The 20,972-nt window shown below is 37.5% G+C and overlaps 3 protein-coding genes across 3 annotated transcripts; 1 reads left to right on the top strand and 2 right to left on the bottom strand.

The window, feature by feature from the left end:
* The first annotated feature begins 7,631 nt into the window (after positions 1-7,631).
* Positions 7,632-12,419, top strand: LOC125186052 (WD repeat-containing protein 13). Its single transcript, XM_048082371.1, has 12 exons — positions 7,632-8,091; positions 8,799-8,908; positions 9,076-9,145; positions 9,760-9,904; positions 10,009-10,146; positions 10,339-10,478; positions 10,582-10,629; positions 11,131-11,241; positions 11,333-11,514; positions 11,607-11,728; positions 11,806-11,882; positions 11,990-12,419. Exons 1-12 carry the CDS (start codon positions 7,888-7,890, stop codon positions 12,098-12,100), a joined length of 1,458 nt encoding a protein of 485 aa, XP_047938328.1. The 5' UTR covers positions 7,632-7,887; the 3' UTR covers positions 12,101-12,419.
* Positions 12,420-13,753: 1,334 nt separating this feature from the next.
* On the bottom strand, positions 13,754-16,663 carry LOC125191355 (chromatin remodeling protein SHL-like). Its single transcript, XM_048088900.1, has 5 exons — positions 16,503-16,663; positions 16,042-16,387; positions 15,112-15,180; positions 14,779-14,914; positions 13,754-14,274 (listed from the first exon to the last, which is right to left on the bottom strand). Exons 1-5 carry the CDS (start codon positions 16,573-16,575, stop codon positions 14,248-14,250), a joined length of 651 nt encoding a protein of 216 aa, XP_047944857.1. The 5' UTR covers positions 16,576-16,663; the 3' UTR covers positions 13,754-14,247.
* Positions 16,664-19,271: 2,608 nt separating this feature from the next.
* On the bottom strand, positions 19,272-20,561 carry LOC125189358. The gene is made up of 2 exons (XM_048086643.1): positions 19,867-20,561; positions 19,272-19,764 (listed from the first exon to the last, which is right to left on the bottom strand). The coding sequence occupies exons 1-2, from the start codon at positions 20,559-20,561 to the stop codon at positions 19,272-19,274; spliced, it is 1,188 nt and encodes a 395-aa protein (XP_047942600.1).
* Positions 20,562-20,972: the final 411 nt, after the last annotated feature.

Raw genomic sequence — 20,972 nt, 5'->3', positions numbered from 1 at the left:
ATTTTTGTGTTGATTTACGAATTCCTGTTATGAATGTTTCATAAATATTTTAATAATATATAATTTTTCAAAATTATATTTCTAATATTCAAGTTAATTCCTACTAGCAGAAGAAATATAAATGTTAGTAGTATTCAACTATTCATGCATTGAGCACGCATATGTCACAAACCAACTACTTCAAACATGCTTGATCATTTTGAAATAAGTATAATTTTGATTATCAAACCAATATATATAAGTTTTTAATTATAAAAATGTAATCTACTATTTTTTTCGTGCTTGGAGTATTAAACAATGTTTTAGTGTATGCATACAATAACCGTCCTTTGCGAGAAAAATTGTGGTTCTCTACTCCTTTTGTCTATGTCGAGTCATATTTGAGTTTGACACGAATTTTAAGAAATATAAAGAAAGGTGAACAGAAAAAAGAGTAAAGACGTATCATTTTTATATATTAGTTTTACAAATAAAATATGAGTGAAATGAATTAGTGAAATATGAGTCTATAATCATTTACATTAAAAGTGAATCGAGATTCATAATAACAGACAGACTAAAATTATAAACTGGGACTCGGAACTCCTAATACCAAACAGAGGGAGTGTCTTTTCTCTATTATATTTATTAATTCTTCATTTTTCTATTTTATTTTATTTTTGCTTATTTTATTTTCTCCCACTTAACTAACTTAACAGAATTTTCTCATAAAGAAACAGAGGGAGTACTATGGAACCAAAATGCATACTACTAGTACCACAGCTTATAATTCAACAAAATCATAGGGATGTATTCATATCCTTTTTCCATTTTTTATTCTTTTTCCTTCTCAATCTCGACCCTCTATTTTCAAGATCCTATGGCCGAAAATAGAGCCTGATTAATTCAATTTTAATCATTAAAAAAATCGAAAAGGGCTTAAATGGTATTAACATTTGAGTTGGTTATTGTAAGTTGCTTAATTCTCTCCATCAAAAGATTGCAGCGGTTATTTCCTAGGATTCCACAAATCTTCTTCTCTTTCATCGTTTATTCTCCTAACATTCTCCATTGAAGACCACCGGTGTTCTACAAATTATTTCGAAAATTCCCTTGGTTTGATCTCTTTGTACAAATCGAATTTATTGGAGGAGTCGTGCATCCTTTGCGTTTTCTTCAACAATGGAAGAAGGTAATTTAAGTAGTCCCTACGTTGATTATTAAACTGATTTGTTTACATGAAAACCGTTTTGGTGGAGTTTTCGTTAATTGGAATAAGGTTTTATCAGCGTTTTTGTCGTGTTTGATTATTTGGCTTACGTTTCTTTATCCCCCAAGGGTTTCAACACAGATTTGTCGTGCAATAAGGTCATATTTACAATCTCATGGTTTCAACACAGATTTGTCGTGTTTGATTATTTGGCTTACGCTTCGCTCATCCCCCAAGGGTTTAGCAATCCTTGGAGCTAGGGTGTAGTACGTATTGAGTTCCACAACCGTTTCCAAAGTGAACGAGTTTAAGTCATTCGTCTAGGGTAATGTACGTATAGTACTGTGTAATGGTTATTATTAACTCAGTAATGGACGATTTCTCTTTTGTAATTGTATATGTTTGCTGAGAATATTTTTTTGTGATTTTTTCACAGTGGCCGTTGTCTTAGTCTTATTAGTCCATCCTCCGAATGTGGTCAAGACCAAGGGTCACGCTAGCAGCTCCGCGAGTTGTCTGATTTCCCAGATGGAAACGACTATAAAGGAGGTTACCAGGCCTCTTAGACGGTGTGAGGCGTGCGATGAGATGGAACATCACGACCCTAGAAACTGTCCAATGCTTAAAGAGATGGTGAAGGAGAAAGAGCTTCGTAAGGGCAAGAGGAAATCTTGATGTATCTTGTTTTTCGGTTTAGTCTTATTATTCAATTCGTTGTCTTAGTCTTATTAGTCCTACCACTGTCAACATTTTATGCATAATAATTTTACATTTTTACTATGTTAAGGTACATTATTGTTAATGAAGTTGTACATTATTGTTTACAACCACTTATTCGAGTATAGTTCATTATTAGACACATTTTGTACATTAAACATAATAACTTTGCATTATTAAACTGTTAACGTACATTATTATTCATGAAGTTGTACATTATTGTTCACAAGGACTCAACTTACTGTACATTATTATTCCAGTTCAGTTCATTACTAAGTCCATTCTATACATTATTCGGTTAATTACATCCATTATACAATTTTTTTTTCATTTTGTTGTACATTAATATTAAAATCCAGTTAACTTGTTCTGCATTATCTTCTTCCTTTTTTACATTATTAAGCAGTAACGTGACTGAAGCCTGCTGAAATTTCTTCTCTTGTTTTCAGTTTAGAGACTGCATGCACAGAAAGGAATAACAAGTTTCCTAGGTCCAGCGAATCCACTAGATCACAGTGGTCTAGGAACTCACGGAACGTTGGAAGATCTCGGTTGTTGGACACACAGAATATCGCTTCAAAACCCTCAACCACGTATACTAAAAATTAGCACAGGGAAGTAGAGATCGATCCCACAGAGATGAATGCGCAAGTAAACATGCTCAAGGATTCGGGACTATTTTTGGGTTGGCTGCTGCCACGCATTTTTGGGTTGAGGAAATTAAACTAAACTTGGAGTTGAAATCTGCTACACTAACTTGACTAGATCTAGGCGAACAGAAATCATGCATGTAAACTGGAAAACGAGACTATCACTAGATCTAAGAAACTATTTTCTAAATTACCTAGACACTGGGAAATGAACTGACGGTGGGGACCATTTGCTGAAAAGGTAAAGTACGGATGAAAAGCTGAAAAACAACTAACTAAAGTACCAACTAACAGCGACATCATCCTCCAATCAATTTGCATAAAAATTTCAGTAGAAACAGAGATGGAACGTGAATCGAAAACGAAGCAGACTGAAATTAAAGCAATTAAACGAAGAACAATTTAAAACTAAGCAGATCTGCGACTACTAGATGAAGTAAAATAGAAAGAGAGCAAAAAGTTCGAAATCCATGCAAAACTTGATTCCCCTGTTTAGATCCACACTTCGGATGCTAAATCCACTCCGGATCCAAGCATCCGAAAGTCCGAAACCAAACTCCGACCAAAAGTATACCCATAGCTACAGATTCGCCAAACAACCACCGATCAACAACAACAACACAGATCCACAACCTCTTTCCCAGATCAAGCACAGAATTATCCAAAACAAAGAATAACAGTCAACTTCCGAAATTAAACCTTAAAACACAGAATCAACGTAAATCAACGCAAGATAAACACCATCATGACATAAACTAAATGCATAGACAACGGTAATAGCAAACAACCAAATCGACTTCCAAAACGATGAAGTTCGACGGAATAAAGGTGCGAAAAGCTGAATGTAAACTGATAGTTTCTTCGCCCTCCGCGGGGACGGTGTTACGACTAACTTTCGCCGAAGATGAACCCCTAGAAACCTTTAACTATCAAGAATTCTCATTTTTCCCAAGTGTGTGTGTGTGTGAGAGCTAAGAGCAAAATCATGTATATGACGTGTGCTGCATGCTCCTTTATTTATAGGCGTTGAAGTGGGTCCAGCGAGGTATGAACAGTCTTTGTTGCCCTCGGCTATTGACTTCCTTCGTCTAGCCATTTTTTTCTCTTCAAGTCTGCTCACTTTCCTCCGTTTCCTTCGCTAGTCCATTGTCTCCAGCTCTTCCTGGATCTAGCGTCTCCTTCACACACCTGGCTTAAAAACTGCGTTAGACCCAACAAAATAAAGTGTTTTTCACCACATAACCGATGCATGAAATTAGCCTTATCAGTGACATTATTCGATACTTTACATCCATTATATGTTTTGTATTAACGACATCATACACTAGTACCAAAATATGATTCTGTTTGCAAGTAAACATGCTCACTAGAAATTGTTCAAAACAGACCAAACCACAAGTCGACTATTTTCCCTTCCAACATCAATTATAAAAAAAAACAGAGAGTTCAAAGTAATATAAATATCGTATGCGATCATTATCCGTGGAGTCAGGGTTTTTAAACAGTTCAAGAACTCGGATGGGGTCCGTCGACAGTAGAGATGGTCGACTTTCTACCCTCTCAGCTTCCTTTTCTCTGCGCCTTCATGGGAGGTACTAGTCTCGACCCTTTGCTTAGCCAATCTATCCCTGAAAATTTTCACAATCGCAATTGGAAAAACATCAACACCGCTTCGTCAATGTCAAACCTTGGTTTCTTCGCTGCTGTCAAAAAATCAGTTATACATCGCATTAATGCACAACACTAATTGTATAATGTACAAATTTAATTAAATAATGCACCAACGAATATTACATTCTCTCAACTACCTTTTTTAAACCCAATGCATCTGAATTAAAACTTAAATCATAATGTACACCACTCCCTACAATAATGTACATATAGCAACAAATAATGTACAAATATAAACTAAAATAACAAAAAAACTTTTGTACACCACTCCAGACTATGATGTACAAATGACAGCAAATAATGCACAAATGAATATCAAATTCATTCATTTATAGTCATGTTATCAAATAGATGGATGTAGCTTCAATCCAAAACATAATGCACAAAACTTACTACAATAATGTATACATTCCATCAAATAATGCACGAAATTATATAACATTTACTCAACCAAAAACCATAATGTAAACCAATCCATACAATGTACAGAACAAATAATGAATACCAATGGCAAAATCCAGAGTTATCTCACCTGAATTCTGGGTGGGTTGGTGATAAGGCTCGTTTCATGCATTGGTTTTGGGTTAAAATTCTGTGCATTTGGGGCGCTAATCTGTGTTTATGAGTTCAGGTGCGTAGTAAATCTGCTGGACCTAAGAGTTGCTGTTACCTGACCTGGTAGATGCAAAAGAGGTGGAATTGAAGTAAAAATCAGAAGTCGTCGTTCGGTCCCAGGAGAATTAAAAGTTGGCGACAGGAGCAGAATGGAGCAAAAGCAGATTATTTTAAAGAGTCTTATTCAAGGGAAAAAGCGTCTAATTACCAGAGGGATACCCTAGGGATCAGAGCCTCACATATATAAAGAGCTCAACCTTGAAGAACAAGACAACCACTTCTACTCGCACTTTAGCTTAGCTCTCATTCCATTCCCTAGTTTCACACTTCAAATTTCTCATTTCGTCTGCTGCGCGCTTGGAGATGGAGGATTATGGCCACCGTGGTTCTCATCATCGTTATTTTGCTGCTGTGTAACACCGCCTTGTGAAGGCGAAGAAACAATCTTTATTTGCTTTCGTTTAGTACTTGTTGGTTTTAAATTTCGCAACTCGAGTTCTGACTTTGATCTACTGGATTCGAACCTATTTCTCGTTATTATGGAAGTTTATGTTTGCTTTTGTTGGATCTCGCTGAGTTGACGTTTATTTCTTGTTTTTAGCTTTCGTTATTGTTTATTGTTGGATGTTTGAAGCTGAGATCTGTTGGTTTGTTGATGGAGGTTGTGGATTTGCGTATGGAGATGTCTGGATTTGTTGAATCGTGGTGTATTTGAGTTGAAGTTTCGTGTATCTGGTGTTTGTTGTTTACGTTGTGCATGATTATGGTTGTTTACTTTCTGTTTCTGCATCCCTTAGGTCCAGTAGCGTAGATCTGTTAGTTTAGGCTTTAATTTCTCATTTTAAGTTTAGATCTAAAGTTTGCTCTGTTTTCATGGTGTTTAATACTCTGTTTTATCTGCTATTCTCGTTTGATTCCCGAAGAAGATGAAGTTGTTGGTAGTTAGAACCAGATCTGCTTTATGTCAGTACTTTTCAGCATGTACTTTACTTTTCTGCATTGTTCTCCAGACCCTGTCAGTACGATCTGCTTTGTCCTTTTACTTTTCTGCATGCTTTTCCAGACCCTGGTAGTTTAAGGAAACTTGTCTTTACCTTTCGCTTTATGCTTGTCTGTCCAAATTAGGAAAGTCCGTCTAGTTAAGTTAACTCCAGTTGTCTTAGAACCTTAAAATATCTCATTTCTCTAAGTCATGCATGTTCCGTACGTTCTCATTTCTTAGACCCAGTAGGTAGAGTAAAGTTTTTCTTATCTCTCAGACCCAGTAGTTTTAAGTTCTCGACCCACAAAATTGCGTGGCAGCAGCCAACCCCTTTTCCCAAAACATCCTCAAATGCATTTTCGTAACACCTTCGTCCTCGTGGGATCGATCCTTTACTTCCCCGTGCTAAGTTGTAGTATAGAGGTTTTTGAAGGAATAGAGTGCACCCAACGACCCCTTTCTGATAGTTTCATGATCTTCTAGCCTCTGAAGTCTAGTCGAATCCTCTGGACCTGTTAGATCGAGTGATATCACACACAGCGCAAAACTGCACGTCTACTCTAGTCGCTTCAGTTGGCTTTCATACGGCCTTCCTCTTTTCGTCATACATGTTCCGGCAGAAAAACCACAATAAAAAACCAATTAGATTTCCTAAACAAAATCCACCAAACCATATGTCTGAAGGAATAATTAACTACTACATTGTTCAATAATGACAGAACCGTAACAAAAAAATCAACAAAATTTAATGAATTAAGCAAACATCGACCAAGGGTTTGTGAAAATAATGACATAGTTCGAGAGAACACAGTGAATCGTCAACTAGGTTGTTTTTTAACGCCGATAATCGATGATTAGACGGGAATCTTACCAAAAGTTGAAGCTTTTATAACCCTACTCTAGTGAATCGTCGACTAGGTGGTCGCGTACGGAGGGAGACACACTTCAACAGTGAACCGTCGACCGGGGGTTGTTTCCGCGGCGGGGGAAATTGGGGGCGACCGATTTCAGTGGTGTTTCGTGGATTTGGGTGGCAGCTAGGGTTTTGATAATAGGGGGAATTGGGGGCGACCAATTTTGATCGTGGGTTGAGGAGTGAGAGGTTTGGAGGGAGAGAGAGAGTGAGAAGATGGAAGGTCAATCATAATACCGCTTTTTTTTCGCACCTGCCGTTTTGAATCGTGTGTCCTTCCATATTTTTTTACAGTAGTACCCTTATAATGCACCAAATATATAAAATAATGCAACGCGCAATTAGTTATTAAATCATCATCTGGACCGTCCACTATTTACATCTTATTGTTGATATTAAGAAGGAAATAGACACTAAAGGGGCAATAGGACCCTAATGCTACCCCAAAATCATATGCATATTGTGATCAAAACAAGTACTCCACAAAGTACATCTCACTGCAGAGCCCATTGATTGAAAAAATTTATAAATACTACTCCTTTTCACCGTAACTAATTCATTTTTCTTTTTTGTTGTCCTGATTATTTTCTGTATTTTTAGTTAAATTAAAATATTTACTGTCTCTTAATTTTTTATTTTTTTATATTATATTTTTTTCAATTTTTGTTTTACTAAACTTAGTGTATTTATTTTAAATATTGTACTAAAAAAATAGTCTAAATTTTCCTTTAAAATTGTCCGCCAAAATCAATTTATTATGTACTAGTACTATCTCCGTTTGCGAATAGGCCGGTCTTTTTTTAGCCTGTCAATAAATAGAATAGAAGTTTGATTCCCTTTTACCATAAAACTCATATTGATACTTTTCTCGTGCGGTAATGGTCCAATAATCTATTCTTTTGTATACGTAATTATCATTGGCTTAAATATTTGTGTAAATGATACTCCATGTAACAATCAGTAAAACTGAAAAATCCACGAATCTCCAGTAAATAGATTCAATCTTGCAGCTATCTCGAAACTAGTTCGTCGCCAAAGAGATCACAGCTTCCGATCTATAGCCGAACACTTAAAATTCACATTCTCATCTGCATTTCGTAGTGTGTGAAACAATAAATTGATGAGGAGTTTGAATTGACTTCAACTCGCAATGGCCGATCCAACGGTCGGCGGCGTCTCCACGGAAGGGGAGAAGGCGAAATCACAAAATGGTGAAAAGAAAAAACAAGATTTGGATCCGGAATTTTTGAGTTGTTTGCTTCAGCCTTCGCCACCCGATTCCGATCCTAATTACATCGGAATCCGCCGCCTCCTCCTCCATCGGAAGGCGCAGGCCGGCCGGCTCAATCGCAAGGTATTTTTAAATTCTCGTGATGAAGCTTGCACCTCGATTGCAATTTATGTTGTATTTAGAGCAATTAGGTGTTTTACTTGATCTTTGTGGAAGAGATCGGGCATGAAGCTTAAATGAAGTTGTTAGTCCTAAGTCTGCTAGATGAATAACCTCTAGGTTCAAACCGTGGAAGCCTTTTCGTAAAATAATTAATGCATGCCAATTGAGTTTAAGCGGATGCTTTCTAGATTGCGGTCAAATATTAGTTTAGGATGCAGTTCTTCTAATCATTGCAAATACACATGGTACGCAGTAAATGCATGAAAATCCTTCTATTGATTAGGTCCATGACTGATCATGAATATGTAAAGAACAAAGGAGAGATTGTCAGAAGCTGCATATAACTGTCTAATTTCGTTTAACTGAATCTAGTTGTGGCTTGAAACACATGTTGAAGAAGAATTCTGTTTTGGAAGTGGATTCTTATATCATGTTCCCTAACTAGTTTGATGACTACTTATATTTAGTAGAGAGTCGGAAAAACATTATTATTTGTTTCTGTACCTGTTGGCTAATATTTTCTTATAATTATGTTGTACTACCACATTTATCCAGTATGCGAACATTTGAACAAGTGCAGTTTCTCGAATAAGTTATGTAGCAAACGTAGTCATAAATTTCATGTCATGGTTGTGTCCCTAATCAAATCCTGTGCTTGCATGTTGTAGGGCTGGAAATGTAATGAAAGAGGTTATGTGGCATTCCGTAATTTCATTAATAGGCCTAGGAATTGGGAGAGTAATCAGACACCAAGTTTATCAAGCACACCAGGACAGAGGTTGCTAATTCTGGCTCTGATATTGATTAATATTGGCTAGTGTAGTACCAATTTCTTATAATTGATTGATTTCATTTCATCCAATGTATCTTTCTGATGTAAGTTTATTATTTAAGTTTCTCCCATACGGTTCTCACATCAGGTTAATTTACTGGTTGATGCATCAGTGGACGATGGCTACAATCTCCAAGTCCGCGCTTCCCAGTTCATGATGCAGACAGCTGGAGTACTGGCAGGGTACGTGCCTTTCTCTATGAGTCTTTCAATTCCATTACATTTACGAAAAACCACATGAGAGTAGTAGGCTGGGCAACATGCTGTTGATGATATAGCCAAGGCAAGTATTCAGACCTATAGCTGGAGGGAGAAGATAAGTTGCAGGGAATTGCTTCCTTATAGTAATAAACTGTATTAGGGACTAGTAGTTACAACATGTATTAAACTATATTTGCTTAATGATTGTTGTATTAATACTGAACTGTGAGGTTGGCCAGCACTTCAGTTTCTCTGCCAGAATAGGTTTGAGCTTTGTATCCTAATTAGGCATATAAATCCACATTAAATCCAAATATGCATATTTATACGAGTCTGTGTATAGGCTGGGTACAGTGGTACCTGTATTATCTTGAGATGACTGGTTTGGAGTCTCCTTGAAAAATTTAAATAAGATCACCCCCTCCCCTGTTAAGTCGAATGATATATGCATTGCATCTCAGGTTTTCTTGAGATGATGGCTTGTGACACGTCAATGACTTAGAATAAGTGAATTTGCTTATCAGAAGCCACATAAAGGAACATACTTCTTAAAATGAATATCTTTACAACATATATTTTTCATTATCTTGTTATAGGATATGCGGAGTTCTAGCCGAAGACTAAGCCGCACTACAAGTTTAAGTTCAATTACAAGTGAAACTGAGCACCCACGAAAAAAGGTTGAACCTGCATATTCCTTTGTAGGGATGCACTGCATATTTGACCAAGCCAAGGCCATGGGTAATCCTTGACATGCCAAAATCCGTTTATATTGCATTGTCACTCATTTCCAAAGTTAAAATTGTCATATTCATAGGAAGCTTATCCAGAATTTCTCGTGGCAGTTACTGTGATAAAGTTTGGTAACATGAGTTCGGATCTTCTTGCTTATGGATCAGCCGATGGAATCTTGACAGTGTGTAACGTCTCTATGCCACCAACAGTACTCCAGCAGTTAACTGGGCACACTAAAGATGTCACAGGTTGGATTAACTGGTACTGACTGTGTCATCTTTTCTTATTCTGGTTGTTATTTTTTTGCTGCTTGGTACTTGTTCATCTGCATTTATATATCCAATTTCAATTTGTTTCCTCTTAACAATTTTAAGGAGGTTTGAAGTTAGAGTTGGTTGCATAATTTGGCATTAATAGATTTATAAGTATGCCCTTTCCAGATTTTGACTTCTCAGCAAACAATCAATATATTGCATCTGCCTCAATTGATAAGACAGTGCGAGTATGGGATATCTCAAAAGGGCTTTGCATAAGAGTGATTTATGGAGTCTCTTCGCAACTCTGTATTCGCTTTCACCCTGTGAGTGGATCATATGTTCTGGGCCCATGCCACTTTTTCAGTCTAAGAATTTGGCTGGTTTGTATACAAATGTATTAGTATCTTTTCTTCTTCACTCTTGCAGGTTAACAACAATTTTCTTTCGGCTGGAAATGCAAATAAAGAAATTTTGGTAACTTTCTCACCACATACACCAATTACGTCAAATAAAATTATACCTTTGAAAAAGTTACTCCCTTGTTTTTGGTTTGGTTGATTAGTAGTTGTATGTCTCTTACTGTTTTGAGTGCCAAAATTAGGAAATCTTTTTTATATAAAGTCTGAAACTCACTACATTTCTTTCAAAAACTGTGTGAGAGAGGATGTTTTGCTAAATTTGTTGCTTCTTTCTGTGAGTGTTCCTTGTTAATACTCAATTTTTATAAAAAAATATTCATTCATCATTTGAAAATAAACTGGAATGATAAATTTCTGTGGTATATCCTTGGACGAGATAAAATATACTTACTGTTTCACGATTGCATGTTTCCTCTCTTCCTTATGTACATTTTTATGTCCTCAATCTGTAGTACTATATTCTTCAATCTGTAGTACTATATTCTTGGACAAGATAGAATATACTTTTTCATCATTGCTTGTTTCCTCTCTTCCTTATGTAAACCTGCATTTTTAGGTCTTCAATTTTAGCACAGGTAGAACAATCAATAAAATGACTCTTTACAGTGAGGTGACGGCTATGGACCATGACCACACCGGTCAGATTATTTTTTGTGGCGATGCTCAGGTATATATGTACTTGGCACGGAGGGCTTTCCTTTTTGGATAAGCCTTTAAATTGTTTCCCAGACAAATTTTTTTACTGCCTGGCTTTGCAGGGATGTGTATACACACTTACTATGGATTCACGTACCGGTGCCCTCTCTCGTACTCACCGCCATCGAAGTAAAGCCAATAACCCATCTCCAATCACCACCGTCCAGTACAGAACCTTTTCTTTGCTCGCACGTGGTCCAGTGTTGCTCACTTTCTCTCGCGATGGAAGTTTGGCTTTCTTCAGGTAATCTTGAACAAACACCTACACATTCAGTTATAGATGCTGTGTACATAATTATAGATTGTTTAATTTGATGGATTCCTTTGGTACTGCAGCGTCTCTCTGGAGTTACAAGGCTATTTAACTGTTCGTTGCGCTCTCAAATTGACGCCACGTCTGCACAGCATCCGCGCCTCCTTCTGCCCTTTGCTTTCCCTTCAGAAAGGAGAGTACATAGGTAGGCATGCGATTTCACTTGTTGCGTGGAAATTCCCATCGTTATCTTGGGCTGATATCTCTTGCTTTTTGATTCAGTGGCTGGGAGTGAGGACACAAATGTCTACTTCTACGACTTAACACGGCCAAAGCATGCATGCGTGAACAAACTGCAGGTTTTTACCGTTCATAGCATCCAAACTCCTTTATTAATTTTTATTTTGATAAACTTTATTAGCAGAAATCCAACATTATCAACAATTGTGATATTTTGTAACTGTAGGGTCATGGCTACCCAGTAATAGGCATTGCTTGGAACCATGGAGAGAACTTTTTGGCTTCTTCGGATTTTGGCGGCACTGTTATCGTATGGAAGAGAGAGAAAACAAAGTGAAACCAGTAGTAAGTAATTCAGATGAATCCTTGATGCTGTATGGTGATGACGAGAACGACGATGTTGTCTCTTCGACCATAGCGTGATGTACACTAAACCAAAGGGAAAGAAACAGAGTGTAGATTGTAGAACTGTTTGTTAATCGCTGATTTGAAATAATAAAATGTGTTGATGAGTTGAGACCGTGTATTTGTAAGTTTTATAGACGGCGAAACATAATTAGGCAGCATTTATTTTTATTTTTATTTTTATGTTAGTAAACATGTACACGTATTGATATGTCACAGGTGCAAATAAATGGCGACTACATGTTGGCTGAGCTTATAAACTTTTTAAGCTAGTAAGCTACTAGTATGATATATTAATAAATGGCGACTACATGTTGGCTGAGCTTATAAACTTTTTAAGCTAGTAAGCTACTAGTATGATATATTTGGCTGAGCTTACGACATTCTTAGAGCTATCTCCAATTATTTATGTTAAACTCAAATCTATTTTAATATAAATATCACATTAAATAGTAATTTTATATCAATCATTTACACTAAAACTTAAAAATATTCTCTATATTATATTTTTTTATTGATAAAATTTGAAAAAAAATATATTTTGTTCTCTACTCAAAAATCAAAAATGGGATTGGTTTTGGAGAAGTATCGGAGCTAATTGTCGACCCTATTTTATGTTTAAGTATTCTACCATTATTGAAAAGTATTTGGCAAATTAAGTTCGCAAATAATTTTTTAAGTTACAAAATAAGCTCTCACAATATATAGCGTGATATTTTCGATATACACTCCTCCAATTTCAACTTGATTTTATTTTCTCGATCTAATTCACCACTCTCCCTAGCTGATATGCTCATTTATTCAAACACTTAGGATTGAGCACAAGTGTATTAACCGTCTTTTGGCGAAATCCGACTAACTCTGCTTGATCGGGTTTGCAAATTAAGGCCAAAGTATCCTATCGGGTGGTGGACTATAAAACTAATGCTCCATATAGAAAGTAAGATCTCTTACTACTAATTTTGTCAATTTATATTTATTAATATTTTAAAAAAATTCAATATTGTCAAATAGATGGAGTATTTATTTTGGCAAAGAGGGAAAATATTCATCAGCCTAATAAAAATAAAGCATACTCAGCAATTTTGGAAAGTCCTTCAAAATATACATTCTTCTCAACTTCCAGCTCTGGACACATTTCCTTATTTACTCTAGTTTTGCTCACTTATTTGCAAAATTTCAAACATGACCTATCATCATCTGTATTAACTATCCAAAAAACAACAAAATGAAATTATTTTTCCACTCACAAAATATCTGCCTAACTTTTATTAAAACATATCACACCAAAAACATACACTATTGTCCAGGACAAATGTAGTAGCATATTTCGTATCGAGATTTAGACCTCCGCAATTATGCAAAAACTATTGCGACAAATTTTGACTATTTTATTCTATATGTTAATCTCCTGCTATAAATTTTTTTTAAAGGGTCCTACTAGAACATTAATCTCAACCTATTCACATGAAAGTCAATACGCAACGCTAGCATGACATTTCTTTTTCATATCGAAGTTGAAAAAGGCTACAAATCCTAAAAGTTGAGAGAGAGAGAGAGAGAGATGGGGGCTGCCTGCCAATGGTTTTGCTCTAAATGATAGTGATATAAACAAAATGGAAGCTACATGGAGATATTTTAAGTATTTAACACAAGGCACATACCACATACATAGTCCACACTCCGAACAACTCTTCATCTACCACTCAACCTTATGCTCTACCCAGACAGGTAGCATCTGCGAATGGTTAGAATTTCATGCTCACGTTTATCCCATTACTCGCGAATCAACCCTAGTAAGTAGAGTAGCATCTCATAAGCCTTATGGTCTCTTACTCTAGGATTGGTCAGTGCAGCAAGAGTCCTTCAAATATACGTATAAAGGGGTTAAAGGACGTCATACATCTAGCTAGCCTAAATACATAACTACAGTTTACAGACAACCCCTACGAGGACATAAGTTGGTCTTCATGATGAGTTTCCCAACTAGTTCAGTTCTTATCTCCTCTCAAATTTTCTTTTACCTCAGAGATTGTTTGCATTGTGAATATCAGTGTGTGGATTCAGTTCTTGTACTCATCACCTGCGTCGGCGTTTTGTATCCACCTGAAAGATCCATGCAACAGATATTGAAATTGAGAATTTGAAATGCCAATCTAGTCAATCTAACATCTGAGAAACATTTCAGCTGTTATAGCGCTCTTAGATTCAGGACTTACAGGTCGTGCAACTACTACTAGTGCTTGAGCAGGGAAAAGGAGGCAGAGAGGAGAGACTAATTTCAACATGGTACATTAATTTCCAATGTCTTAGTATTACGTGCCAGGGTATTATTCATGTATACCTTTCTCCTCGAAAGAAGTAGGCTCTAACAGAAGAATTATTCGTACTCTTATCACCAGCTTGTATCTGTTCCAATCTTCTCTGAGATTTAAAAAGAAGCAAGCTGGAAACCTCATAACTGAGAATTACTCGGTTCATTGACATCTTAATTATACAAATATATACTAATCACGTTAAGGTCCTCGAATTCTTAATGCCAGTTATCCGAACTCTAGGGAACTCTTAATAGACAGAATTAATGAAATGCATTAGTAGTAGTCTGAATACCTTGACATCAGTTTCTCTAGTAGACACGCGAGAACTTTGTAATTTCTTTTTATTTTCAGGGGAACAATCAAGACAGTAGAAATGATCTAGTCTTTCGGCTTCCTCTGGGTTCACCTCAATACAAGTTGGATGAAACCTGAATCAGGAGAAATCAGGAGAAATAAGTACATGACTCAGTGCCAGCATTTAGCTCAAAAACAAAGTGAAAATATAGTGCAAAGGTTGACTGGAAATACTAATTTTCAACGAACAAGTTAATGCATGCCTTGCACATATAACACCTTCACACCTCAAAACCAACTAAATATCGATTATGGATAAACTCAAACTCACCAGTCGCTGCATCCTTCACACTGGATCATTAGGTCATCAGGATTATAAGGCATCTCACATTTACAATACCTGCCATAAACAAATAAGCTAGGAATAAAAATCTCTTTAAAACAAGGGATCAATAACTGTGACTTATTTTCTAGAAAAGCTAGGGATACTACAAATTTCGGCACATGGTGGATAAAAAGATAGATTCCCGTTTTTATAAGACACTTCAGAGCTTTTACTCTGGATGATACATGTGATAGTTTGGATACAGAAAAAATAACACTCCAGGCTAATTCACCACAAACTTTGATGAATTAAACAACTTTGAGCTTGTTGTATCATGTATCCTTGAAATGCTCAATCCTTATATAGTAAATACAGGCTATTATCCAAAGTAAAGGCCCCAGTAACACACAATATGCTGTGCAAAATACAAAGGTAAAGAATGAATTACTACTATAAGCAAATAAATTACAAAACTTATTTTCTCCATAAATGTAGTGAAATTAATAGAATTATAGTTGCAAGTTCTACTGTTCGAAAGTAAGCTCAGTGTTAACCACAGCTGAAAAGTCTGCCATGAAACCATACAAACACTTGAGAGCCACCTAAACTGATCAGTTCAAGTAAGGCAAAAAAATTCAACATATAATTATCGGAAGCATTTGAGTTCTCTCTTTCATTTGAAAGTTTTTATAAAGTCTCATACATATATACGGCTAACAAGTTTGTTAAATTTCTCGATTAAAGCTAGGAATAAAAAAGCAATAAATCCTGGAACCAAAAAAACTGAAAAACTAAGCGAAAACATTTCTATGATACCATTTATCGCCTCCGAAAACGTAGAAATTGTCAATTTCAAACATCAACTCATCTTCCCCAACCATTTAAGCAAAAAAAAGACAGAGGATTTATAGCACTAGCAGAAAACATCAAACCTACACGGCGACTCTATCAGGATTGAAGGCACCAGTAGACGAATTGTACTCAAAACGACAGAAGTAGTCTTCGTTCCCAACGGCGTCGAGCTTAGTGTAGCTCTTGAAGCTATGCACCGTACACTTGCCCTCTATGGTATCAGCACTCTGAATATCAAAATGATCGGACAAAAACACCTCCTTCGAGCCGTGGAACTGCCTTCGGCCGCCGATCGACTCCTCCGGCCGGTAATACCACCTCACCTGCACCCTCACGTTCTCGCCGCGGCCGTCCGCCTCGATCTGCTCCAAGCGCGCCACGTACGACGGCTTTGACGAGTCCGACGGCCTCATCAAAACGCAATCGCCGCCTGCACGGGCCGAAAATCGACGGAATATGTTAACAAATCGTATTACCTAGCTCTACTTCAATTCAATCACGCGTTAGAGAGAGAAAGAGAGAGAGTTAAGTTCGCGAAGACTCACGGCAGATTACTTTGCCGATGTGCTTAACGGTGTAGGAATCGAGAGCACGGCGGACGAGTTTCGGCTTAGCCATGTACGGCACGGCGGAAGAGAGGAGGTGCGGAAGAGAGAGAAAGTGCTATGCATGTAGCGAAGATTGAAAAATGCAGAGAGATTCTTCGCCGGCCGATTTCAATGTTAATATGGAAAGGGAAATAAAATCAGCCGAGCAATATTCGCGTGTGTCGCGGTGCATGGACCTAGATTTTGTTCTGTTTTATTAACGGTGGAGATTGATCAGATCGTCACGTCAGGGTCGATGCGATGTTAGTAGGGTTATTTGGGAAAATTTGTTACAGCAAGTTGCATAAAGTCGTCGTCGGTTGACTTAGTCCTTTTCTATTTTATTTCTATCCAATAGGATTGATTTGTTGTTGCTTTATCCCATGGTTTGTTATTTTATTTAATTTTAACATTACCCCGTGAAAATTAAACATTTGGTGATTTTAATAATTGTAGTATTATACTCTCCATCCGCTATCAGGAGTCTTATTTATGGGCGATATGGATTTTAAGAAGTATTAAGAAAAGTAGATGAAAACATATTAGAAGAATATGAGTCTCACTTATATAGTAGTATTTGTTTTAAATGAAATGTGAGTGAATGAATTAGTGGAAGGTGGGATTCTATTACTATTTATGGCAAAAGTGAACCGAGACTCCTATTTGTGGACGGACTAAAATGGAAAAACGGGACTCCTATTCACGGACTGGACAGAGAGAGTAACTGTTATTTGGCTAAATTTTTGTTTTTTTATATTTATGATCAATGGAGAGGCTCCCACCATTAATTGGTTTGGGTTCACTAAGTTTTAAGTTAGTAGGAGTACAAGTTTATAGCTTGATATCACAACATGCTTTGTGTTATTATGGTAATATTGAGTTTTATAGTTTCATTCGATCATGAAGTTCCATGTTATTATTGCTACTACCGAAATCGATAAGCATTTATAATTCGATATACTGATAGGGAGATTCAATAAAGAGAACAAGAAAACGGATATCTGAAAGTCGTGCAAAACACTTTCAGATCAAATCAATTTCGGTAGTTCTATTAAAGTTATTTGATCGGATAAAATTCAGAGAATGCACAACCTTCTTATGTGTATTCGAGATGATGAACCAGAAGACTTGATCGGATTTTGAAGAAGATGAACCGATGCAGCTGTTGACGAAACAGTGCATCCGTTGGGATTTAACTGAAAATAACTGATTTTCAAAAAGGTTTCGAAATTGCAAATTAGTCCTTCGATTTTCAGAAATTACATTTTCGGATGAATTTCTGAAACAACTCGACCCCAGCCAGGGGCTCTGCCCCTTGGACCCCGCTACCCGGGCGCGCCCCGGACCCCGTTCATCTGTTTAGGGGCTTCGCCCCTAACATCATAATGAATTCAAATAAGCGTGCACTCCGCACCTCCATACTTAAAATGATGTATCATTATAACAATAACCGATCAATCAAATTAATCCAATTACACTAAAATATCCAACATATACTTGAGTTAAACTTTATGTTACTGACTTACCAACTCAAACAAATTATGAAGGCTATGAACTTTGACCTTGATAACAAGATCGATCAGATGACTGTTCAACTAAAACCTATCCTTGGCACTATAATTAATAGTAATATAAGAATATGTTATTAAGATTTACTGAATTATTATATTAGGCTTTCATTTTGTTGTACTAGTTTGGTTCATGTCTTTCATTTTATTTTTATGTATTTAAAATGCAATTTTAATTCATAGGATCACTCTGATTTTTTTACAATTAAATACTCATCATATTATTGTTTAATTTTGCTTAATATAGTTTTTTTTCTCTTTCTTAATTTGTTTGCTTATACCACATTACATGCCATATATAATATCACAAATTCTTTGATTTTACAGAACAATTACTACAAAATTAATTTATTTTAATTTAAAACTTAATTGACTAGAAGTAAATAAATAATGCTCCTATATTTCTTTTGTCTGCTAAAAATATAGACTTTGAGGATGGCATGAGTTTTAATGCGAAATTAGTTAAGTACGAAAGAGATAAAAAAGAAAAAAATATTTGAAATTCCTAAGTCATTAGGGTTTACTATATCCTTATTAATGGAGTACTGTATTAAGTCTGAGTTGATCATTAAGCTTAATAGTAAATGTATTGCTATAAGGGCAAATAATTGTCTGATTAACAAAAAAAAAAATTACTTTCCAATTGGTTCAATTAAGCTTCATAAATGTTTGAGTAGATCATTGAAAGTTAACTTTTAAGACACTCAACGGTCATATATACACTCAAAATTGGATTCACATAACGAACCACAAACAGTAGATTGAACCAAATTTAATTGTGAGGCACCAATGGCACTATGGAGGACAAATTGAAAATTCACATGGACCACATGATACTTTTAAAGTGTCCACAATGGTGGCCCTCTTGGGCATGCCCAAGCCACCATTTCTTGGGCATGCCCAACAAACTTGGCCCTTGCCCTTAAAACTTGGCCACCACAATGGTGGCCCTCCGGGCCTCCAATTAAAATTATTTTCTTAACTTTGTTGATATATTTTAATTTAGCTAGAATAAAAATTACTTGCATATAATTATTAAAATACATAGAAATAATTAAACTAAACAAAATTATAACAAAATTTTCGTTGTATTATAATAAAAGCGAAAATTACACAACGAAAATTTTCGATACAACGCGAACAACAAAGAGAACCCCTATCACGCTGCGCCCCCTCCTCTACGGTTCCAGACCTCTTCAACCAAATCAGCCTGCAGTGTTGAATGTGATATTTCACTCCGCATATTGGTGAAGCGCTGAATCAAGTATTCATTACTGCGTGGTACACCCATCTGCAGAGGAGGGGTTGCAATACCGTGACTTGTGCTAGCACCATCTTCCGGTGTCCAACGCTCTGCAGTAAAGCCTTCGTCTTCTATTATCATATTGTGCAGTATGATACACGCAGTCATGATGTCCGCGACATCATTTTCGTGCCATTGTCGAAGCGGACACCGTAAAATGGCCCATCGCGATTGGAGGACTCCGAAAGCCCGCTCAACATCCTTTCTAGCACCCTCTTGTTTTTTTGCAAAATAGGTCTGCTTCGGCCCAACAGGTTGTCGGATCGTCTTGACAAACACGGGCCAGCGAGGGTATATTCCATCGGCCAAATAGTATGCTCTGTTGTACTGCGTGCCATTGGCCACGAAGCTGATTTGTGAACCCTCACCCCGGGACTCATCATTGAAGAGATGCGATGATTGTAGAACGTTGATGTCGTTGTTCGACCCAGCGACACCAAAATACGCATGCCAGATTCGCAAGCGGTAGTCAGCAACGGCTTCAAGAATCATCGTGGGATGTAGCCCTTTGAAACCAGAAGTGAACTGCCCCTTCCAAGCCACCGGGCAGTTCCTCCACTCCCAGTGCATGCAATCGATGCTGCCCATCATGCCCGGAAAATGATGCACTGTCCCGTGCATATTTATCAGTCTCTGGCATTCCTCGGCCGTCGGTTTCCGTAGGTACTCCCCTTTGAAGAGTTCTTTGATACCCTTGCAAAACTGCCTCAGCGTCTTGAGGGCAGTCGTTTCGCCCATCTGTAGATATTCGTCGAACATGTCAGCAGGCCCGGCATAGGCAAGCTGCCTAATTGCGGTCGTGCACTTCTGATATGTCGACAATCCGGGTCGACCGGTGGCATCACTCCGCAAGGTGAAGCACCTGTATCGCTGAGACAAACAATCCGCAATGTGGATGAAGAGTCGTTGCGACATTCTGAATCGCCGACGAAAAATCTCCGGCTTATAACGGGGGTTATCGCCGAAGTAGTCTTCCATCAACCGCTGGTCGGCTCCGACATGGTCACGGTTGATAAACCGGCGACGGTATCTCGGCCGAGGGATGGCCGCCGCCTCCTCCTCGTCGGCTTCATCTTGCACCGCTGCAACGAGTTTTCCGAACTCCTCATCGACCAAGCGCTGAAAATTTTCATCGTCGGAATCCATGTTTTGAATCTGAAATTGAAATCAAGTGGAAAGAGTAGAGTTTGGTTTGGAGTAAAAAAATTGGAGGAGAATGGATGAATATATTAAAAATTTTGAAGAAAAAAAAAATAAAAATAATTTTCGGTGGGCAGGGCCGCGGCTCTCGGCCCTTGCAGTGGCGGGCCGAGCCGCCTGCCCAAGAGCCTCGGCCTGGCCGAGCGCTCGGCTCTCCCTCGTCCACCACCCCAAGCCACGGGCACCCCTCGCCTCAGTAGTGGGGGGCCGCGGGCTGCCCAAGCCCGGGCCGAGAGCCGCGGCTCCCCCACTGTGGACGCTCTTACATACATAATTTCAAAAACATGACAGTCCCAAAGCCATAATATTCAATGATAATAGGAAAAGGTGGAAAATCAACTCAAAATTTAATCAAAT

Source organism: Salvia hispanica, chromosome 5, assembly GCF_023119035.1.
Source record: "Salvia hispanica cultivar TCC Black 2014 chromosome 5, UniMelb_Shisp_WGS_1.0, whole genome shotgun sequence".
NCBI classification, from domain to species: domain Eukaryota; kingdom Viridiplantae; phylum Streptophyta; class Magnoliopsida; order Lamiales; family Lamiaceae; genus Salvia; species Salvia hispanica.
This window is presented reverse-complemented; position numbering and strand designations above follow the sequence as displayed.